The 15459-nt window shown below is 37.1% G+C and overlaps 1 protein-coding gene across 2 annotated transcripts in view; it reads left to right on the top strand.

Annotated features, from left to right (window-relative positions):
• Positions 1-15459, top strand: part of LAMA2 (laminin subunit alpha 2) — a 335107-nt gene that overhangs the window by 290790 nt on the left and 28858 nt on the right. For both annotated transcript variants that reach the window (XM_071437013.1, XM_071437012.1), the window contains exons 44-50: positions 700-854; positions 2514-2657; positions 3549-3682; positions 8417-8576; positions 11058-11182; positions 11726-11888; positions 13825-13969. In XM_071437013.1, the coding sequence (XP_071293114.1) occupies positions 700-854; positions 2514-2657; positions 3549-3682; positions 8417-8576; positions 11058-11182; positions 11726-11888; positions 13825-13969 (1026 nt within the window). The remainder of the gene's footprint in view (positions 1-699; positions 855-2513; positions 2658-3548; positions 3683-8416; positions 8577-11057; positions 11183-11725; positions 11889-13824; positions 13970-15459) is intronic.

The following is a 15459-nucleotide window of genomic DNA, read 5'->3' as shown; positions in this document are numbered from 1 at the left end:
TTAGATCTGCTCATGAGTTGTCAAAGAGAGAGTAATATTCACTAGTTGTATGTTGAGAGGCAAAAAGGGAATTTGAGGCTTAAAGAAAAAGAGTGGCAAAAATATCATGGTAAAATTATTTACTTCACCTGAAAAACAAAAAGAAAATAATTTCTAGTTTACTGTCACTGTTTTTAAATATGCTTTCAGAACATATACAGAATTTTAAGCTTGTGACTAGAATAAAACCTTTTTGTATTTGTGCCCATTACAGTTAGTTCAAGAATTAATTTCAAGTTAATTTTAACGCAGTAATTTCAGAAATTACTTATGAAAACCAACCAGGTTTCCTTAATTCAGCACTTTTCTTCAAAATTTGGAGGGTTTTTTTTAAGCAGAAAGCAAATATTTAATTCATAAATGTATTTTGCTACAGGAAATGTTTTCCATAACTATCATCCTGACCTGAAGCATAGTTACATCTTAAAAAGTCCTGCTTTAACACCAGTGTTTGCTGCTATTGCTACTTTAACTTGATTCTAGACATTCTGAAATTGCCTTATTCTGTTCAGGTATCTTCTGGCCTGTGTGTACCTCATAGCTGCATATACAATCTCCTGAGCGTTGTGTATGCAGAATTTTCTTGGATTTTATTATTGCAATGTTTAATTAGTCTCTGACAGTATTCTCTAAAGCTCTGCCTTATTCTTTTTTCTGAAGTTGCTGATGCAGATTCCAGTATTAAAAATCTAGAAAAGGAAGCAGATCGCCTGCTAGATAAAATCAAGCCAATCAAAGAACTCCAGGATAACTTAGGGAAAAACATTTCTCAGATAAAAGAGCTGATAAACCAGGCTCGGAAGCAAGCCAATTCGGTAAGTCCCATTTTTCAGAAAAAAAGAACTTTTGAGTACTGATGGGATTTTATTTTCTACTTTTTATTTCTTTTCTACAGGAAATGAATATTTCCTAATTCTAAACATGCATAAAGAGAGAAAATAATGGAGTATAATTTCTCAGAAAATAAGAGACTATTCTGATGATTCTCACTCTGTGTCTTGTTTCTTCATTTAAAACATGCTCTTGTTAAATGAATAACATCTGTAGGAATGGATCTCAAAAGTTTATTTTTAAGAACTATTGTAGGTAATAGTACAGCAGAAGAGTCACAATATCATTGAATTTTTGTGAAAACAAAAATGTATTTTTCTGTTTCAACACTGCTAGTAAGCCCCTGATTTCATTCCATAGAATTTACATTACTCAAGAATGACACCATCGCAGACCTCACTGAAATTGCTGAGTATATCTGCTTCTCCCATATTTTTTATTTTTCTCTGTCCAGTAGCAGCACTGAAGACTTGAGCTTAAGAATATAGTTCTAGTCCAGTTAGTGAGTTTGGAGTCCATCTCCCTGATTCAGTAATATTGTCAACTCTAGGATCATCCAGTTAACACTGAGATTATTTAACTTGTGATTTAAATAGCAAAGGAAAAAGAATCATGTAGATGATACTTGAGAAATCTTCCTCAAAAATGGTTGAAAAATAGTTTAAAAAATAATCAACACAATAATAAGATACTGGGAAAGAAGTGATAGGATAAATAGTGGGATGCTGGTGAAAGAAGTTTTCAGCACATATGTGATGAAATCTGTACAGAACAGAAAGACAGGCTGCGGTAATGATATGTTTTGTTACATTCATCTTCTGTCTGAGGACTTTGAAGTACTTAACTGCTCAGCATTTCTGAGATAAGGAAATTAGAAGTTTGGTCCTATAATGGATCTCCTTTTAAGCAGAGTTTGCTGTAAGCATAAGGTGATACCATTATGTACATTTCCTCTAATGCTTAAACATGTCTAGCTGGGATTGAAACACCATTGTACTGTGATTATGTCTGTGCTGGCATTATGAAAGCAAATAGTAAAGTGTTTTTATCTGTGCTCAGAGCCTGAGGAAACCAATACATGGATCCAAACACATATGTCACTCAGCTGTGGAAATAAAACTTAGTTATGAATGCCAACTTCATTGGGGACTATGTAAAAGCAATGATAGACATAACTGTTGGTTTAAAAAAATTGTGAAAAGGTGTCTTAAATTGGCACAATCAAAGCTATTACAAGGGAAAAATAGATAATTATGACTACCCAACAGCAATATGCTGTAATTCCTTCAGGAGTGCTGCTTATTTTCCTAGCTGCATCTTCTACTTATAGACCATCTGTACTTCTAGAATTCCACTGTTACCAGCATTAGACCAGTATATCTTCTAGCTATTTTTGAACTACACAGTTCGTCCTTTGAATGTGAGTTCTAAAAAGAGATTTTATTTCCTTTTACTAAACAATCCCAGAAAGAAAATTCAATTTCTACCTTCTTCTCATATCCAAGTAGCTCCCTGGTGCATGAAACAGAAAAATGTGAAGGGGAAAAAGGTGTTATAGTCTTATAATTATTTGGAAGCATCTACAGTTAATTCTGGAATAATAAGCAGTGAACTGAATTCTTTCTGTTATGCTTTTTTTGAAGATCAAAGTGTCCGTGTCCTCTGGAGGCAATTGTATTCGCACATACAGACCAGAAATAAAGAAGGGAACATACAACACCATCATTGTCAATGTGAAGACTGCAGTTGCTGACAATCTGCTTTTTTACCTTGGAAGTGCCAAGTTTGTGAGTCTGTCTCCTGCCTTTCATGTCAGAGTTGCTCGATCAAATCATACTACTGACAAATAAAGAAGATGAGAAAGGCTTTTTTTCACCCAGAGGCTTCAAAGCAGTAGAGAGAGTCTAAAATAATCTAGACATTTACTGTCTTTGGTATTAATATAGCGATTTCTAAAATATGACCAGCAAAATTTTTACATATATCTTTATTTTAACTAGATACGAAATAGCAGGCTTCTACATGAACTGCATTAGAGCTTTAAAATTCACAGTGCAACCAAAGTAATTTTGGAGTTGGTTGTGGGTTTTCCTTAGGGAATGAAGTAGCTAATCATATTGCATCTGTCAAAGCTCCTATTTATTGTAATTTCAAGTCAAGACTACAATTTCAAGCATAATAATGGTGAATGATTCAGTTTCCCATGAGGCCTATAGCAGACAGACTTCTAGAACACCCAATATTAATTCAGTAAATGGAAAAGTATTCTATTTTTCAACATTTCCAACATGTATTTTATTTTCCTAATGCAAAATGAAGAGGCTGGATGGCATCATGTATCTCAACATCTTTCTGCCATCCAATGGATGTTTCAGTGTTCCTCTGAGTTAAATCCTTCTGTTCATGGCTGCAATATTAACATTCTGTAAGTCTGGCAGTCATTTGCTGCATGTCACTGAGAGAAATAATATGCTGTCTTTAGCTTAAGATTCCTTATTTGAACCAACAAAAACAGGAAAAAGAGAGTCTCATTTTAGAGCAATGTAAGAATTAATGTTAATTCTTTACTATCTGTGTGTGGGTTTCTGATGCCTCATTAGACCTTCTGAAATGTGAAAAGTTCTGAAAAACTTCCTTAATCTTATAAGATCACTTCTATTTTCATGTTTTGCATGTAGACCGACTTCTTGGCCATAGAGATGCGCAAAGGCAAGGTGAGCTTCCTGTGGGATGTGGGATCTGGAGTTGGACGGGTAGAATATCCAGATCTGACCATTGACGATGGGTTTTGGTACCGGATTGAAGCCTCTAGGTAAGTAAATATTTCATTTCCAAGATTTTAGAAAAATGGCTGCTATGAGAAATTCTAGTCTGGTTTGACAAAAGGTTTTGAACCTGCATCAGTTAGTACCAAAAGTGTATGCACTACAGTTACTTTTGAAATGTCAATTGTTCTCTGTCAAGGATTTACTTTAATCACACATTTCCCCTCTAGCATCAACAATCTATGACTCCTTATATTTATTACCTTTTGTTTATCTATCACTCTATTGATTGTCTTCTTCAACTAGCTTACATTTAAAATCAGTTACAGGTTTTGGCACTTGAATAACTACTATTCTTTTCTCCCTGAATTTTAAAGAGGAGCAGCTTTTCTGAATTTCTGGTCTTGATACAGTACTTCAAGTGAATGGTCTGTCACACAGCAGTATCTTGATTCTAATTCAGAATGCCATTCCTGTAGGCAAAATGTCTCATCAGACTGGAAATATTTATGAAAGATACAGTCCATGAAAATTGAAGGAGGAGATATTCCAAAAAGTTAAAATATATTTTGTAATTTGAGATCAGCTACTTAATGCCTTTGAACTTTAGAAATATAGATACATAAATATTCAAATCCCAAATTTGTTAGCTGAAATTTTTCATTCAAATAGCAAACACATGGCATATGGTGTAGTAATCACAGCATAAGGATTGCATAACTTTATAGCCTTTATCTTGAATAGATCTTAGTAATTTAGATAACATCAGCTCTATCGCAATTTGATAGAAAGCTGAGTAATTTCTCCTGCATCATTACAGTTAATTTCACATAGTATTAAACATAGAATGGATAATATAGTTAGAAAATGAGAGAATGAAAGAGGAAGAAAACAAAGCACTCTAATTCTAGTAACATGCATAGCTCCCAGAAGAGGAAATGGCATTCAGTTTAAATAATTTAATGAAATCACAGAAATCAGCCATTCAGAGCAGAGAATTAAATAAAATTATGGCACGGTCTCCAGAAGCTGTCTTAATGAAACCTTACTGCTAGGGAAATACAAACTGGGGTACAATACAAATTGTTGAAATCCTCACCAGTTCACATTACGCATACCAAAGCAGCTTCATGACACAGTAATGCCAGGCTTTCATTTAGAAGAAAGCTGCTTCAGCAGAATATGTAGCCAGAACATGGTATAAAATTCACACGTCGTACAAAAGCCCATTACCTATTAGCTGGTTTTTCTGGATATATAGGATGTGCATGCCATTAGTTTCGAACAAAGTGCTCGATCAGCAATTTAGAATGATTACAGCTGCACAAATCAGAAGTACAGAGCAGTGTTTAGGAGAATTACATTACAGAGGCATTACGTGGATTTGTGGGATTAAGATGAAGAGCTTGGGACTGATTTTGCATTCTTAAGGGAGACTTCACAAATCACATATCCTATGGAAGAATCTTCAACTCTGAACATTTTAGTCCATTTGATAACTCTGCTCTAACTCCCTTCCTAACCTGTTGGAGAGTTTTACTCATTTTATTCCCTCACACATTTTCTCCAAATTTCTGCTCAGTTCCAGCCACAGGCTTTTTCAGCCTGACAGAATGGCCTGAGCAGCTGGAGCAGGGCATCTGCTTAGCATGAGGATATAAGATGAAATTCTGGCCTTACTGAATTTTGCCATTGTTTTCAGTGGTGACAAGAATTGACAATAATAATATGGTGTTAAACCCACCATAGGTTGATAGCTATTCTTAGGAATCCCAAAGGGCCTTAGAAAGAAAAAATGTGGCACAGAGGTTTGAAAATTCTCAAGTTTGCTTAGCATTCTAAATAAATCTAAATATTTCTAAATAAAATCTAAATATGAAAAATCTGACTGCTGAGTAATGATCAGAGGTGGTCAGTTTATGCATGCACCAAAATTTCCAGTTAGTAAGACTAAATTGATAATTACTGAATCACTTTTCCAGGGATACTTTTAATTTTCATCACCTTTTTTATTTAGCATACTGATCCTTGGCATTTTATTGTATATACAGATGTTATAATGGAAATTCCTTGAATTTTTGTTAATGGAATTGAAGTAAAATTTGTTTATTCCTATAGGACTTTCTAAAGGAATTCACTGTACTTTGATGATACCAGAGTTTAGCAAATGTCACTTACAAGTTACTTACCTGCTTACAGAAGCAAATCCGATTGGCATCAAGATGCAATCAACTCAAGTATCAATTAACAAAGGAAAATCTAGCATAACAGTATGTGACAAAATTATTTAAAGCAGATTTACAACATGCAAATAATGTCAATTTTGTGAGACAGTCAGATGGATGAGAGAATATTTTTGAGACTCACTAGATCAGTGTTACTTGACTTCAGTAGGCCTCAATTAGGAGCAGAACCTGATTAGTTGTGATTTTAATCAACTGTGATTCAAGTATTACCATTGTTTTGATTGTTAGTGACAGAGTTTAAGCAGTGCCCTTCTTTTGAGGACAAAGGATGCCTGAATCACAAGTTCACTATAGACACATCCCGTTTAATTCATCAAGAATTGAGTCTTAAAGTACTGTAGCAAATATAAACCGTGCTTTTCAGTGAAGGTTTTCTGTGTTTTCAAGGGGTCAAGGACCAGAGCTTACTACATGGTAGTTTATAATTTAATGCTGATGAGATGCTTGCTAAAGTTATCTCATTTATATCATGCCTCTCCTTAGGAGCAAACACTGCATATCATTACACCAATTTTTGTAGAATATAGAATATGCTGAGTTGGAGGCATCCATCAGGATCATCAAGCCCAACTCCTGGCCAACTCCATGACATCTGCAAGAGACACACCATGTACCTGACAGCATTGTCCAAACACTTCTTGAATTCAGGAAGTCTTGGTGTTGTGACCGCATCCATGGGGAGCTTGTTTCAGAGCTCAGCTACCCTCAGGATGGAAAACTTTTTTCTGATATCCAACCTAAACCTCCCCCAGCTCAGCTTCATGCTGTTCTCTCAGGTCCTATCACTGATCACAGGACTAAAGAGGGACTACCTGTCCCTCAATTTCCCCTTGCGAGGATGTTGAAGTCTGCAATGAGATCTCCCCTCAGTCTCCTCTTCTCCAGGCTGACCAGACCAAGTGGCTTCAGCCACAACTCATAAGGCTTCCCCTCCAGACTCTTCACTGTTCTTGCTTTGAACATGGCCCTGCTTTGGACTTTCTCTAATACTTTAATGTCTTTTTTTTATATTGGGGCACCCAAAACTGCCCCCAGCACTCGAGGTGAAGCTGCCCCAGAGCAGAGCAGGACAATCCCCTCCCTTGCCCAACTGGTGATGCTGTGCCTGATGCCCTCCAGGACACATGTGGCCCTCCTGCCTGCCAGGACTCATGTTCAACTTGCTGTTGAGCAGGTCCCTTTTCATGGGGCTGCTCTCCAGCCTCTCATTCCCCAGTCTGTGCACACAACCCCATCCCAGGTGCAGAATACAGCACTTGCCCTTGTTAAATTTCATACGGTTGGTGATTGCCCAAGTCACTAGTTTGTCCAGGTCTTTCTGCAGGGCCTGTCTGCCCTCAAGGAAGTTGCCAGCTTCTCCCAATTTAGTGTTCTTTCAGTGTCCTTCTGCATATCAGCCCCATAGTGCTGATACATCCTCTGTAATCCTCCAGTTTTACAGAACTGACTATCACTAGAACAATATCTTCCAACCTGATAACTTGTCATGCACAGGGTAGCAATGTCTTTTTGCTGTCAAGTTAGCCAAGATCTTTCTTCAAGCTCCATTGTCCTCCCTAAATAAGAGAGAATTATTTATAGAAGAGACTCCATTGTGAGCATTTCAGTCTTTTGAAGATGAAAGACATCCATACTATTTGTGAATTATTAGACATCCTAAAAAGTGTCAGTCTGCTCAGTGACTCTTGGTTTTTCAAGATTTATTACTTTTATCCCTTAAAGGGCTTCCCATCAGTAAACATTCTGCTATAAACCAGTTGCACCTTAGTCCCACACAAGTCCACAGGGATGGAATTAACCCAAGACTACTGAGGGAGCCACTTTCAATCATATACCAGCAGTCCTCTTCAGTTGGGGACATCCCAGGTGGCTGCAAACTGGTAAATGCGAGACCCATCTATAAGAAATTTCAGAAAGATGATTCAGGAATCATATCTCTCCACAGTATGTTCCTTCTGCTGTAAAAATATGTCAGCAAACTCCTTCCGTGCCAGTTAGTACATTAATATCATCAAAGGAGTAGGAAATAAACTGATGCAGAAACAGTTAATAAATGCAAAGTCCATTGCTGTTGTGTTGCCATCAATATTTGATGTGATTCATAAATGACAATGAAGGACAATGAATTCTTGAACATAACGGGGTTTGTAACTGTTTCAAAAGCAGTCTGACAACTCCATTGCAGGAAATGTGAATTCTGTTTCTCACAGTGAAGGAAACTGAAGTGCTTTATCACTTCATTTCAGTTAAAATGTAATCTAATAAACATTCCTTGTTTTGTCAATGCAAGGTCCATGTCATGTGTATAGTGAATTTTGTTCAAAAAAGACATTCAGGTGAGGAAAAGATCTGGTTCTGTGATGATGTCTTTAGCTTATGCAGCCATAAGTGTCTGTTCATTTGTATCAAAATGAGGCATAATCCAGTCAGTCATGTGTGCTTCTGTTAAAAGGCACCATTTAAAATAGAATTTTCCTAAGTTTGGTGTAACTACTGGCTTTGTATGCTTAATTTTTTTTTTTTTTAAATCTCTAGGTCTGGGAAAAATGGCACAATATCAGTGCGAGCTCTGGATGGTCCTAAAGCCAGCATCGTGCCAGCCTCATTCAGTGCAGTGTCCCCACCTGGATATACCATTCTGGATGTGGATGTTAACGCTGTGCTGTTTGTTGGTGGTTTAACAGAAAAAATTAAGGTAATGCCTTTTCCAGTGTTACTGTGTTAGCTGACCGTTTGTGTGGACAAATTCTGTTATTGCTTAAAATAGAAACAGTAAATTTTAATATGCTGGTGTCATTGTAGTAGATGCTTTAATTTCAAGTAGTACACTCACACTTTGGAAAGGGTTTTGGGATTTGCCTGGACCAAGGTGCACAGATATGAAATTTCACTGCGCACGATGTAACCTTCTGATCAGAAGCCCTGTAGCTGGCTGTATTGATGCAGCATTTAGCCCAAACAGCTAATTCTTGCTGGATAGATGGATGCTTTACCTTGGACACACTGCTGCCCTGACAGGCTTTTGGTTCCTGAGTGACAGGAACTCATTTCTGTTTCTGTACATTTCTGGTCTCCTAACAAGGTATACAAGACTATATTTTCCCTTGCATTTGGGATTTTATCTTTGTCATGTACCCACAGTATCACCTCCTCCATTGCAGTCTGCTTTTGGTGTTTCTGCTTTATTTTCTTTATTTTTGTTCCAGTTTCCCTCCCTGTTCCCCTACAGATATCTACATCATACCCCTGATCGATTTTCTCTTTTTTTTGTCTGTTCATTTTTCTGGTGACATCTTATACCTTGCTAAACTTCATGAGATGAATAGAAGATATATGCCAAACAGAATAGACAGAAATCTTTATAAAAAATTATTCTCCAATAAGAGCTAATTAGCCCTTAATTTTCTAATGGCATTCTTTACAAAACAATTTAAATTAACTATTCTGTTCCTGATCAATATTTTAGCATTTGAAAAGAAGCTAAAATTTAGACTTTCCCAAATAGTAAACTCACTGAACTTTTTTTACTCTCAAGGTTGTAGATGTCCTCAAGTGTTAAAATAACACAATGTGCAGAAAAATTGAAGTGCAAAACTCAATGTCAGAACAGCTGTTTTCAACCTCAGTTAGGTTAAAAAAATATTATGCAAATATTTTCTGAAGAACTCTCTATTTTTTCATTTTAGTCAGGAAAATCTTCCTGAATTCTTTTTTTCTCTCCAGGTAAATAAAGACCAGGGCAGCAGTAGGAAGGCAGTCTATTTTAAGTTTGGTATGGCTGGTATATTTGCAATGTGGAGTTTTAAAGACTGTCAGATTTGTTTCATTCAAGTACCGTCTCTGAATTAAAATAAACTTCAGGTTTTTTGGGAATTTCTGTCATCATGTGGCACAGTGGTAAGGCTCACAAAATGAAGACCTTAACCAAGACTTTTCTAAACCTGTGCAGCTCTTTGGACAGTTAATCAAGGTTACTGGTATATCTTAGGCCACTGACTGAGAAATCTGCTTTTTCATATTATTGGGGTATGGAATGCTTTAGATTTGTCCTACGGTTTTGTCCACATCCCTTTTTTGTATACATTTCTACAGTGCATTCAAAAAAAAGTTAATTTTCGGTTTTTAAAAACATCTTTCATCTGACTTGAAGAAGACTATGATATTTAGATGTCATGAATTTCTTAAAAGTGACATTAAGTTCATACTTGTTGCTAATTAAAACCTATCCAATTACCTTGGGAAATATCAGTAGCACATTAAGTCTTTTGAGTCATACTTTTCCTTGAGTATTTTCAAATTGCACTTCTCAATGTTCTTTTGCAAGATCTTAATATTTGTAATTGCTGTAAAAACAGCAGGTGCTTGTCTATCTCAAATAGCTAAGTGTATAGATTTTTAATCAGCTCATATTGATGAACTGAAATTTAAATGAATCAGGGTATTTTTAGAAGCATAATTTTCAGTGGAGTACTCTGTGTACTGTCAACTATTACTACTTTCATCATGGTACCATGTTATGTTCTAATGAGCATTACACTATGTGCATAACCCTAGCTTAATGAGTTCTGATGGGACATGTGTTTTAATTGCTTTGCCCTCTGCACATTTTTCTGCATCCAAAATTCAGCGTGAACAGTGTAACAGCTGAGTTCTCAGCCTGTCTTTTAGCTTGGGCAGTCTGCTCAATTTCCAGTGTTTCAAGCATTACAAGAGAAACACTTTGCTTATTTTATTGTGGACTATGGCAAGATTGCTCATAGTCCTTTCTTGAAAGTCTGAAATGAAAACCCAGCTAGGCCTTGAACAGGTGAGAGCAGCCAGCTCTCTGAACAGCCAGGAAAACTGATGGTGGAAGCCAAAGCAGCTCCTTGTTCTTCAGGACTTGTTCTCTGTAGGCCTTCCCAAGAGTCTCAAATCTAAAAGGTCTTTCCCGTTCAGACTGATACAAAGTTCAGTTCACATTTTCACTGATCAGTTATTCTGTAGGAGGGCTTCTTAGGTTGAATAATGCTCTTGATGTTTAAAATATTACAAAACATCTTATCGGGTTTTTTTTATTATTTTATATGGAATTTTATATGGTATTTATTTTTATGATTCTTGTCCCAGTTATGTTTTCAGATGCAGTAGATCACTTCAAATTCAATTCTAAGGAGGTTTGTGTTCTCTGTTGCAGAAGTCAGATGCTGTAAGAGTCACCACCTTCACTGGGTGCATGGGGGAAACCTTTCTAGACAGCAAACCGATAGGACTCTGGAATTTCAGGGATATTGAAGGCGACTGCAAAGGGTGTGCCGTCAGGTAGGTACAGCACCCACAGTTTCTCACAGTGCTTCTTTAGGGAACCTGCCTACAGTGACAGTACATTCAGTGGTAAGTAGCAGGAAATTCCACAGCAGCCATCAAATTCCAACGTGCATGCAACTGGAGTTAGGTTGCAATTCCATCGAGAGGGGAAGCAGCCAGTCTGGGTTCTAAGTGTGGTCACTGAGTTACCAGAACTGGGCTGGTGTGACAGGGCTGTGATAGAAAGGCTCCTAGAACCACATTGAACTGAGTCTGGCTCATGGACAGCTGTGATGAGGATGCCTGCACTCCTGCATGGCATGGAGCAGAGTCCAGTGCCTCAAGGTGGCTTTCACAGTGAGCAGAGATCCCACAAAAGAAAGGAGTTTGCATTCTTGAAATAGAATGGGAAATCCTGTCCTGTCAGTGGGAGGTTTGATAAGACATCGAACCAAGTTCAGGAAGACTCCCAAGAGCTGTGCCCACATTTCCCTAACCCTGCACTTTTTATTTTAACTTCACACGGCAAAAGAAAATGGTTGGAATTGTTCTTTTCAGCCCCCAGGTGGCAGACGGTGAAGGGACAGTGCAGTTTGATGGTGACAGCTATGCCATGGTGAGCCGCCCGATCCGCTGGAACCCCAATATTTCCACAGTCATGTTCAAGTTCAGGACCTTCTCATCAAATGCTCTGCTGATGTATCTTGCTACTGATGACTTGGTAAGAACAGCCAGCGAACCTCTGTGCTCCTTGCAGGTTTCAAGCCATCTTTGCAGTCTCTGAATTCACTAGATCATGAAAACAATTAGTAATTTAAGGTACCACTGTCCTGGTATGATGCTTCACTGCTGGCCAAGTGAAGACAGTGTTATAGTGTTCAGGTTGACTACCTCATGTTTACTGAATGGGGATCACTATGTTAGTCTGGGAAGAATTCCAGGTTTTCTGAATTTATTAATTCATTTTCCTTTATCCCAGATGTTTATGTATGTGAACATTTTCAGTTGGTTTTGTCTATTCATAGTTTAAAATATTGTGTGATGGAAGGGGAAGTATGGGAAGAGACAAGTAGTCTTAAGTAGAAATCCTACTCATATAAAGAAAATGTTTATGTTTTATTGAGTGGATTTAAAGGGGGACTGGTGCAACAAATAAGATGTAATAGTGATTGTGTTTTTCTAATATCTACAAATGATGTCTCTTACAGCTAAAACAGAGAATAGAAGCATTACTTTTAAAGTTAAGGTTTTTTATTGACACACTATCAAATGTGTGTGGATAACAGGGAGAAATTATTTATAAAGACATCTGTCCATATTTGAATAACTCATCTTTGGCATTTCTGATCCAGATTGATTTGCATGACTGACAGGGGACAGTGTTTCCCTTATCCTTTTCATATGGGGCAGAAATTATGTACAGTAATTTTTACTGATATCTTAAAGAATTACTGAGCACTTGCTACTTCAAAAAAACTGTGTTTGTGTAAATCAGTCTTATTTCAGATTCCTGTATTTTGGAAATAATTATCAAAATAGCTGGAATTATCAAGGAGGAGGGTCCTCCTGAGTGACTGTAGGAAAAGCTAGAATTTTATTATGATAATGAAATATGTATGTAGTTTTTCTAATGAACTTTTCAAATTGAATATTGAAAGCATAATTAAAGTCTTTATTTTAGATTATTTTAAATCATTATTTGTGACTTAAGTATTTTTCTATGAAAAAATATTTAGTTGAAATCTCAAAAACACAAGCAACTGGTCCCTGGTATATTTTGTTTCTTGTGATGCTGTCCCACCACATAAAAACTTGGAAGATACTCCTTCTAATGATGCATGGATAGACATGCCTAAGAATCTAGAATACTGAGTTTGTTCAGTTTTTCTCTGAGAAGAGGTGGAACTGGCCATGAGCAAAATTATAATAAAAATTTCTCTGGTACATTTATGTCCTGGGTCATAGTTCCACCATTACTTACCTAGTGGTTTTCATGCTATCCAGTTCTCTGGCTATTTGTTTTGCTCTTTGTATCCTGCCAGCTCGTTTTCTGGAGACAGTGCAGCATATATTGTTGCTCCAGCCAGGCATCTCCAGTTGCTGCTTGGATACTGGTGGCAGTGGTTGATGAAATCAAGAGTGTTCATAGCTCTCTTTGTCTCCATCTCTCTGTTGCTCTGTGATTTCCATAGATTACTCTCTGGAAATCTGGCAAAACATGCCCACTTCACCATCTTCACTATTTTTGCTTTCTACCTTGCAAGTTTAAATCTAGCTGAGATATGCAATAAATATGCTAATTATAGTACAAGCATACACTCAAAGCTGAGTATTAGTTTCAGGTAATTATAATGTCCATTTTTATCTTCAATCTGAAATAAAAGTGCAGCTATCCCATCAAAACTGCAACTAAGATGCCAGCAAAATTCCAACTAAATTAGCAATCCAAAAGAGAATGTATGGGGAAAAAAGAGCTTGGCATCAGACTTTTGTATGTGAGAGTCCTGGGTAGTAAATGTATGAGTTGTGGCATTTTTTAAAGCTTGAAAAATGTTGTCTGTAGTCACCCAGGGTTAAAAGTGTTTATTTAATGTCTTATGCCTCTTACCAAAATGGATAAGAATCATGATGGTGTATCTGACCCTTTTCATTAACAGAAGGATTTCATGAGTGTAGAACTCAGTGGTGGGCGTATAAAGGTCAGCTACGACCTGGGTTCAGGTACAGCTTCAGTTATCAGCAACCAAAATCATAATGATGGCAAATGGAAATCTTTCACCCTGTCAAGAATTCAAAAGCAAGGTAAGTTCCTGTGGTGTCAGCAGCATCACTTTTCCAGTTATCTGGGCAGTTATCTTCTAATCACAGGGATGGTGCTGTGGGAATTATAAGTTCTGATGGGAATTATAAGTTTTGGTGATTTAGCAACTTCTTTTGTTTAGTTTATAGGTGTGTTGAGTTGCATGTGAGTGATTGCACTGTCAAATAGTGCTTTATGGAGGTGGCTTATTTTTCAGGCATGATTATTTTATACAATCATAACTTGCATTCTAAAATTCCTCTGTCTGGGAAAAAAAGAAGTCTTCTCATCACTTTCAAAAAAGACTTCATCAAAAAGAAGTTGTTTTCATCAGATCCATGTTCCAAATTATGAAACACATGTGTGATTTTTGTTAGGACAGCAATAGCTTTTATCCTGTACAGTCCTCTCATGCTCCAGCATATACCAAAGTGCTTAAAAAAAAGCAGTGACTTTAGTATTGATCCTATCTAACTAGACAAACACCACTACTTTATCTTCCCTAATGATCTGCATTGTGTCATGAACTGAATCTGCATGGAAACAACTGGGAACATCTCCAATAGTTCTACTAATTCTTCAACATGTTACTGGCACAAAATGTGAAGTAGTGGAATTTGAAAAGATCACAAAGACTACTGGTTATCATGCTGGCAAAACCCTTTTTTGTTTCTTAGTCTGGTTATAAGGCTGGTAGAATCTTATCTGAGCCGAATTTGTTTTACTGTGACATAGAAGCTTTTGCAGTTTGAACTTCTACTGCATTCTGAATCTTCACGGTCACCACAAGCCCCTAAGCACATTCCTCTGCCTCTGCTCCCTGCAGTGCCAGCTCTCTACCTGGCCTTCACCCCTCACACATCATCCTCTTCCTTGTCATTTAGCTGAAGTAGACTTAGAAGTTGGGACAGTGACCAAAATAATTTAGTGATCTCACTTGCAGATTTGCTGCACCTTTAGAGGAGGAACGTCTTATGCTAGCCAGTTATCATAGTTCATACTTAACCCAGGAAGTATTAATATAAAATACAATGTCATGTAATTGATATTAATCAATAGCATTCAAACATCACGTGTTTACAAAAAAGATACAGGTATAGAAATGAAAGGAAAATTAATCTGGTTTTGGTAAGGTGTAACAGAAAGTCTGTCTATTCAATTTTCAAGGAAGAAAGGAAAGAAATCCTTTTTTTCGTCCCTATATATCTTGGGGTCTGCTCAGCATTTTTCACCGAGTCTTATTTCTTTTATTGAACTTTATATTCTGCATTAATCCATACATTAAAAATATACATGGAACAGACACCTAAATAGGATGGTCCTATGTAGCACATCACCACTGACTGAGATTGGACATGACAGCAACTGGCTGCTTTGGGTTTGTAAGTGGTGTAGAGTGAGTGATCACCAGTCTCTAAGGCACATAATGACAGTGCTTAATAAACTTTTACACTAAAAATCCTGTTCAAGAGGCACTCTTTGGACTGAGGTC

The sequence above is a fragment of the Agelaius tricolor genome, unplaced genomic scaffold (assembly GCF_023055355.1).
Source record: "Agelaius tricolor isolate 1412-34295 unplaced genomic scaffold, bAgeTri1.0.p SCAF_1, whole genome shotgun sequence".
Lineage (NCBI taxonomy): Eukaryota > Metazoa > Chordata > Aves > Passeriformes > Icteridae > Agelaius > Agelaius tricolor.
This window is presented reverse-complemented; position numbering and strand designations above follow the sequence as displayed.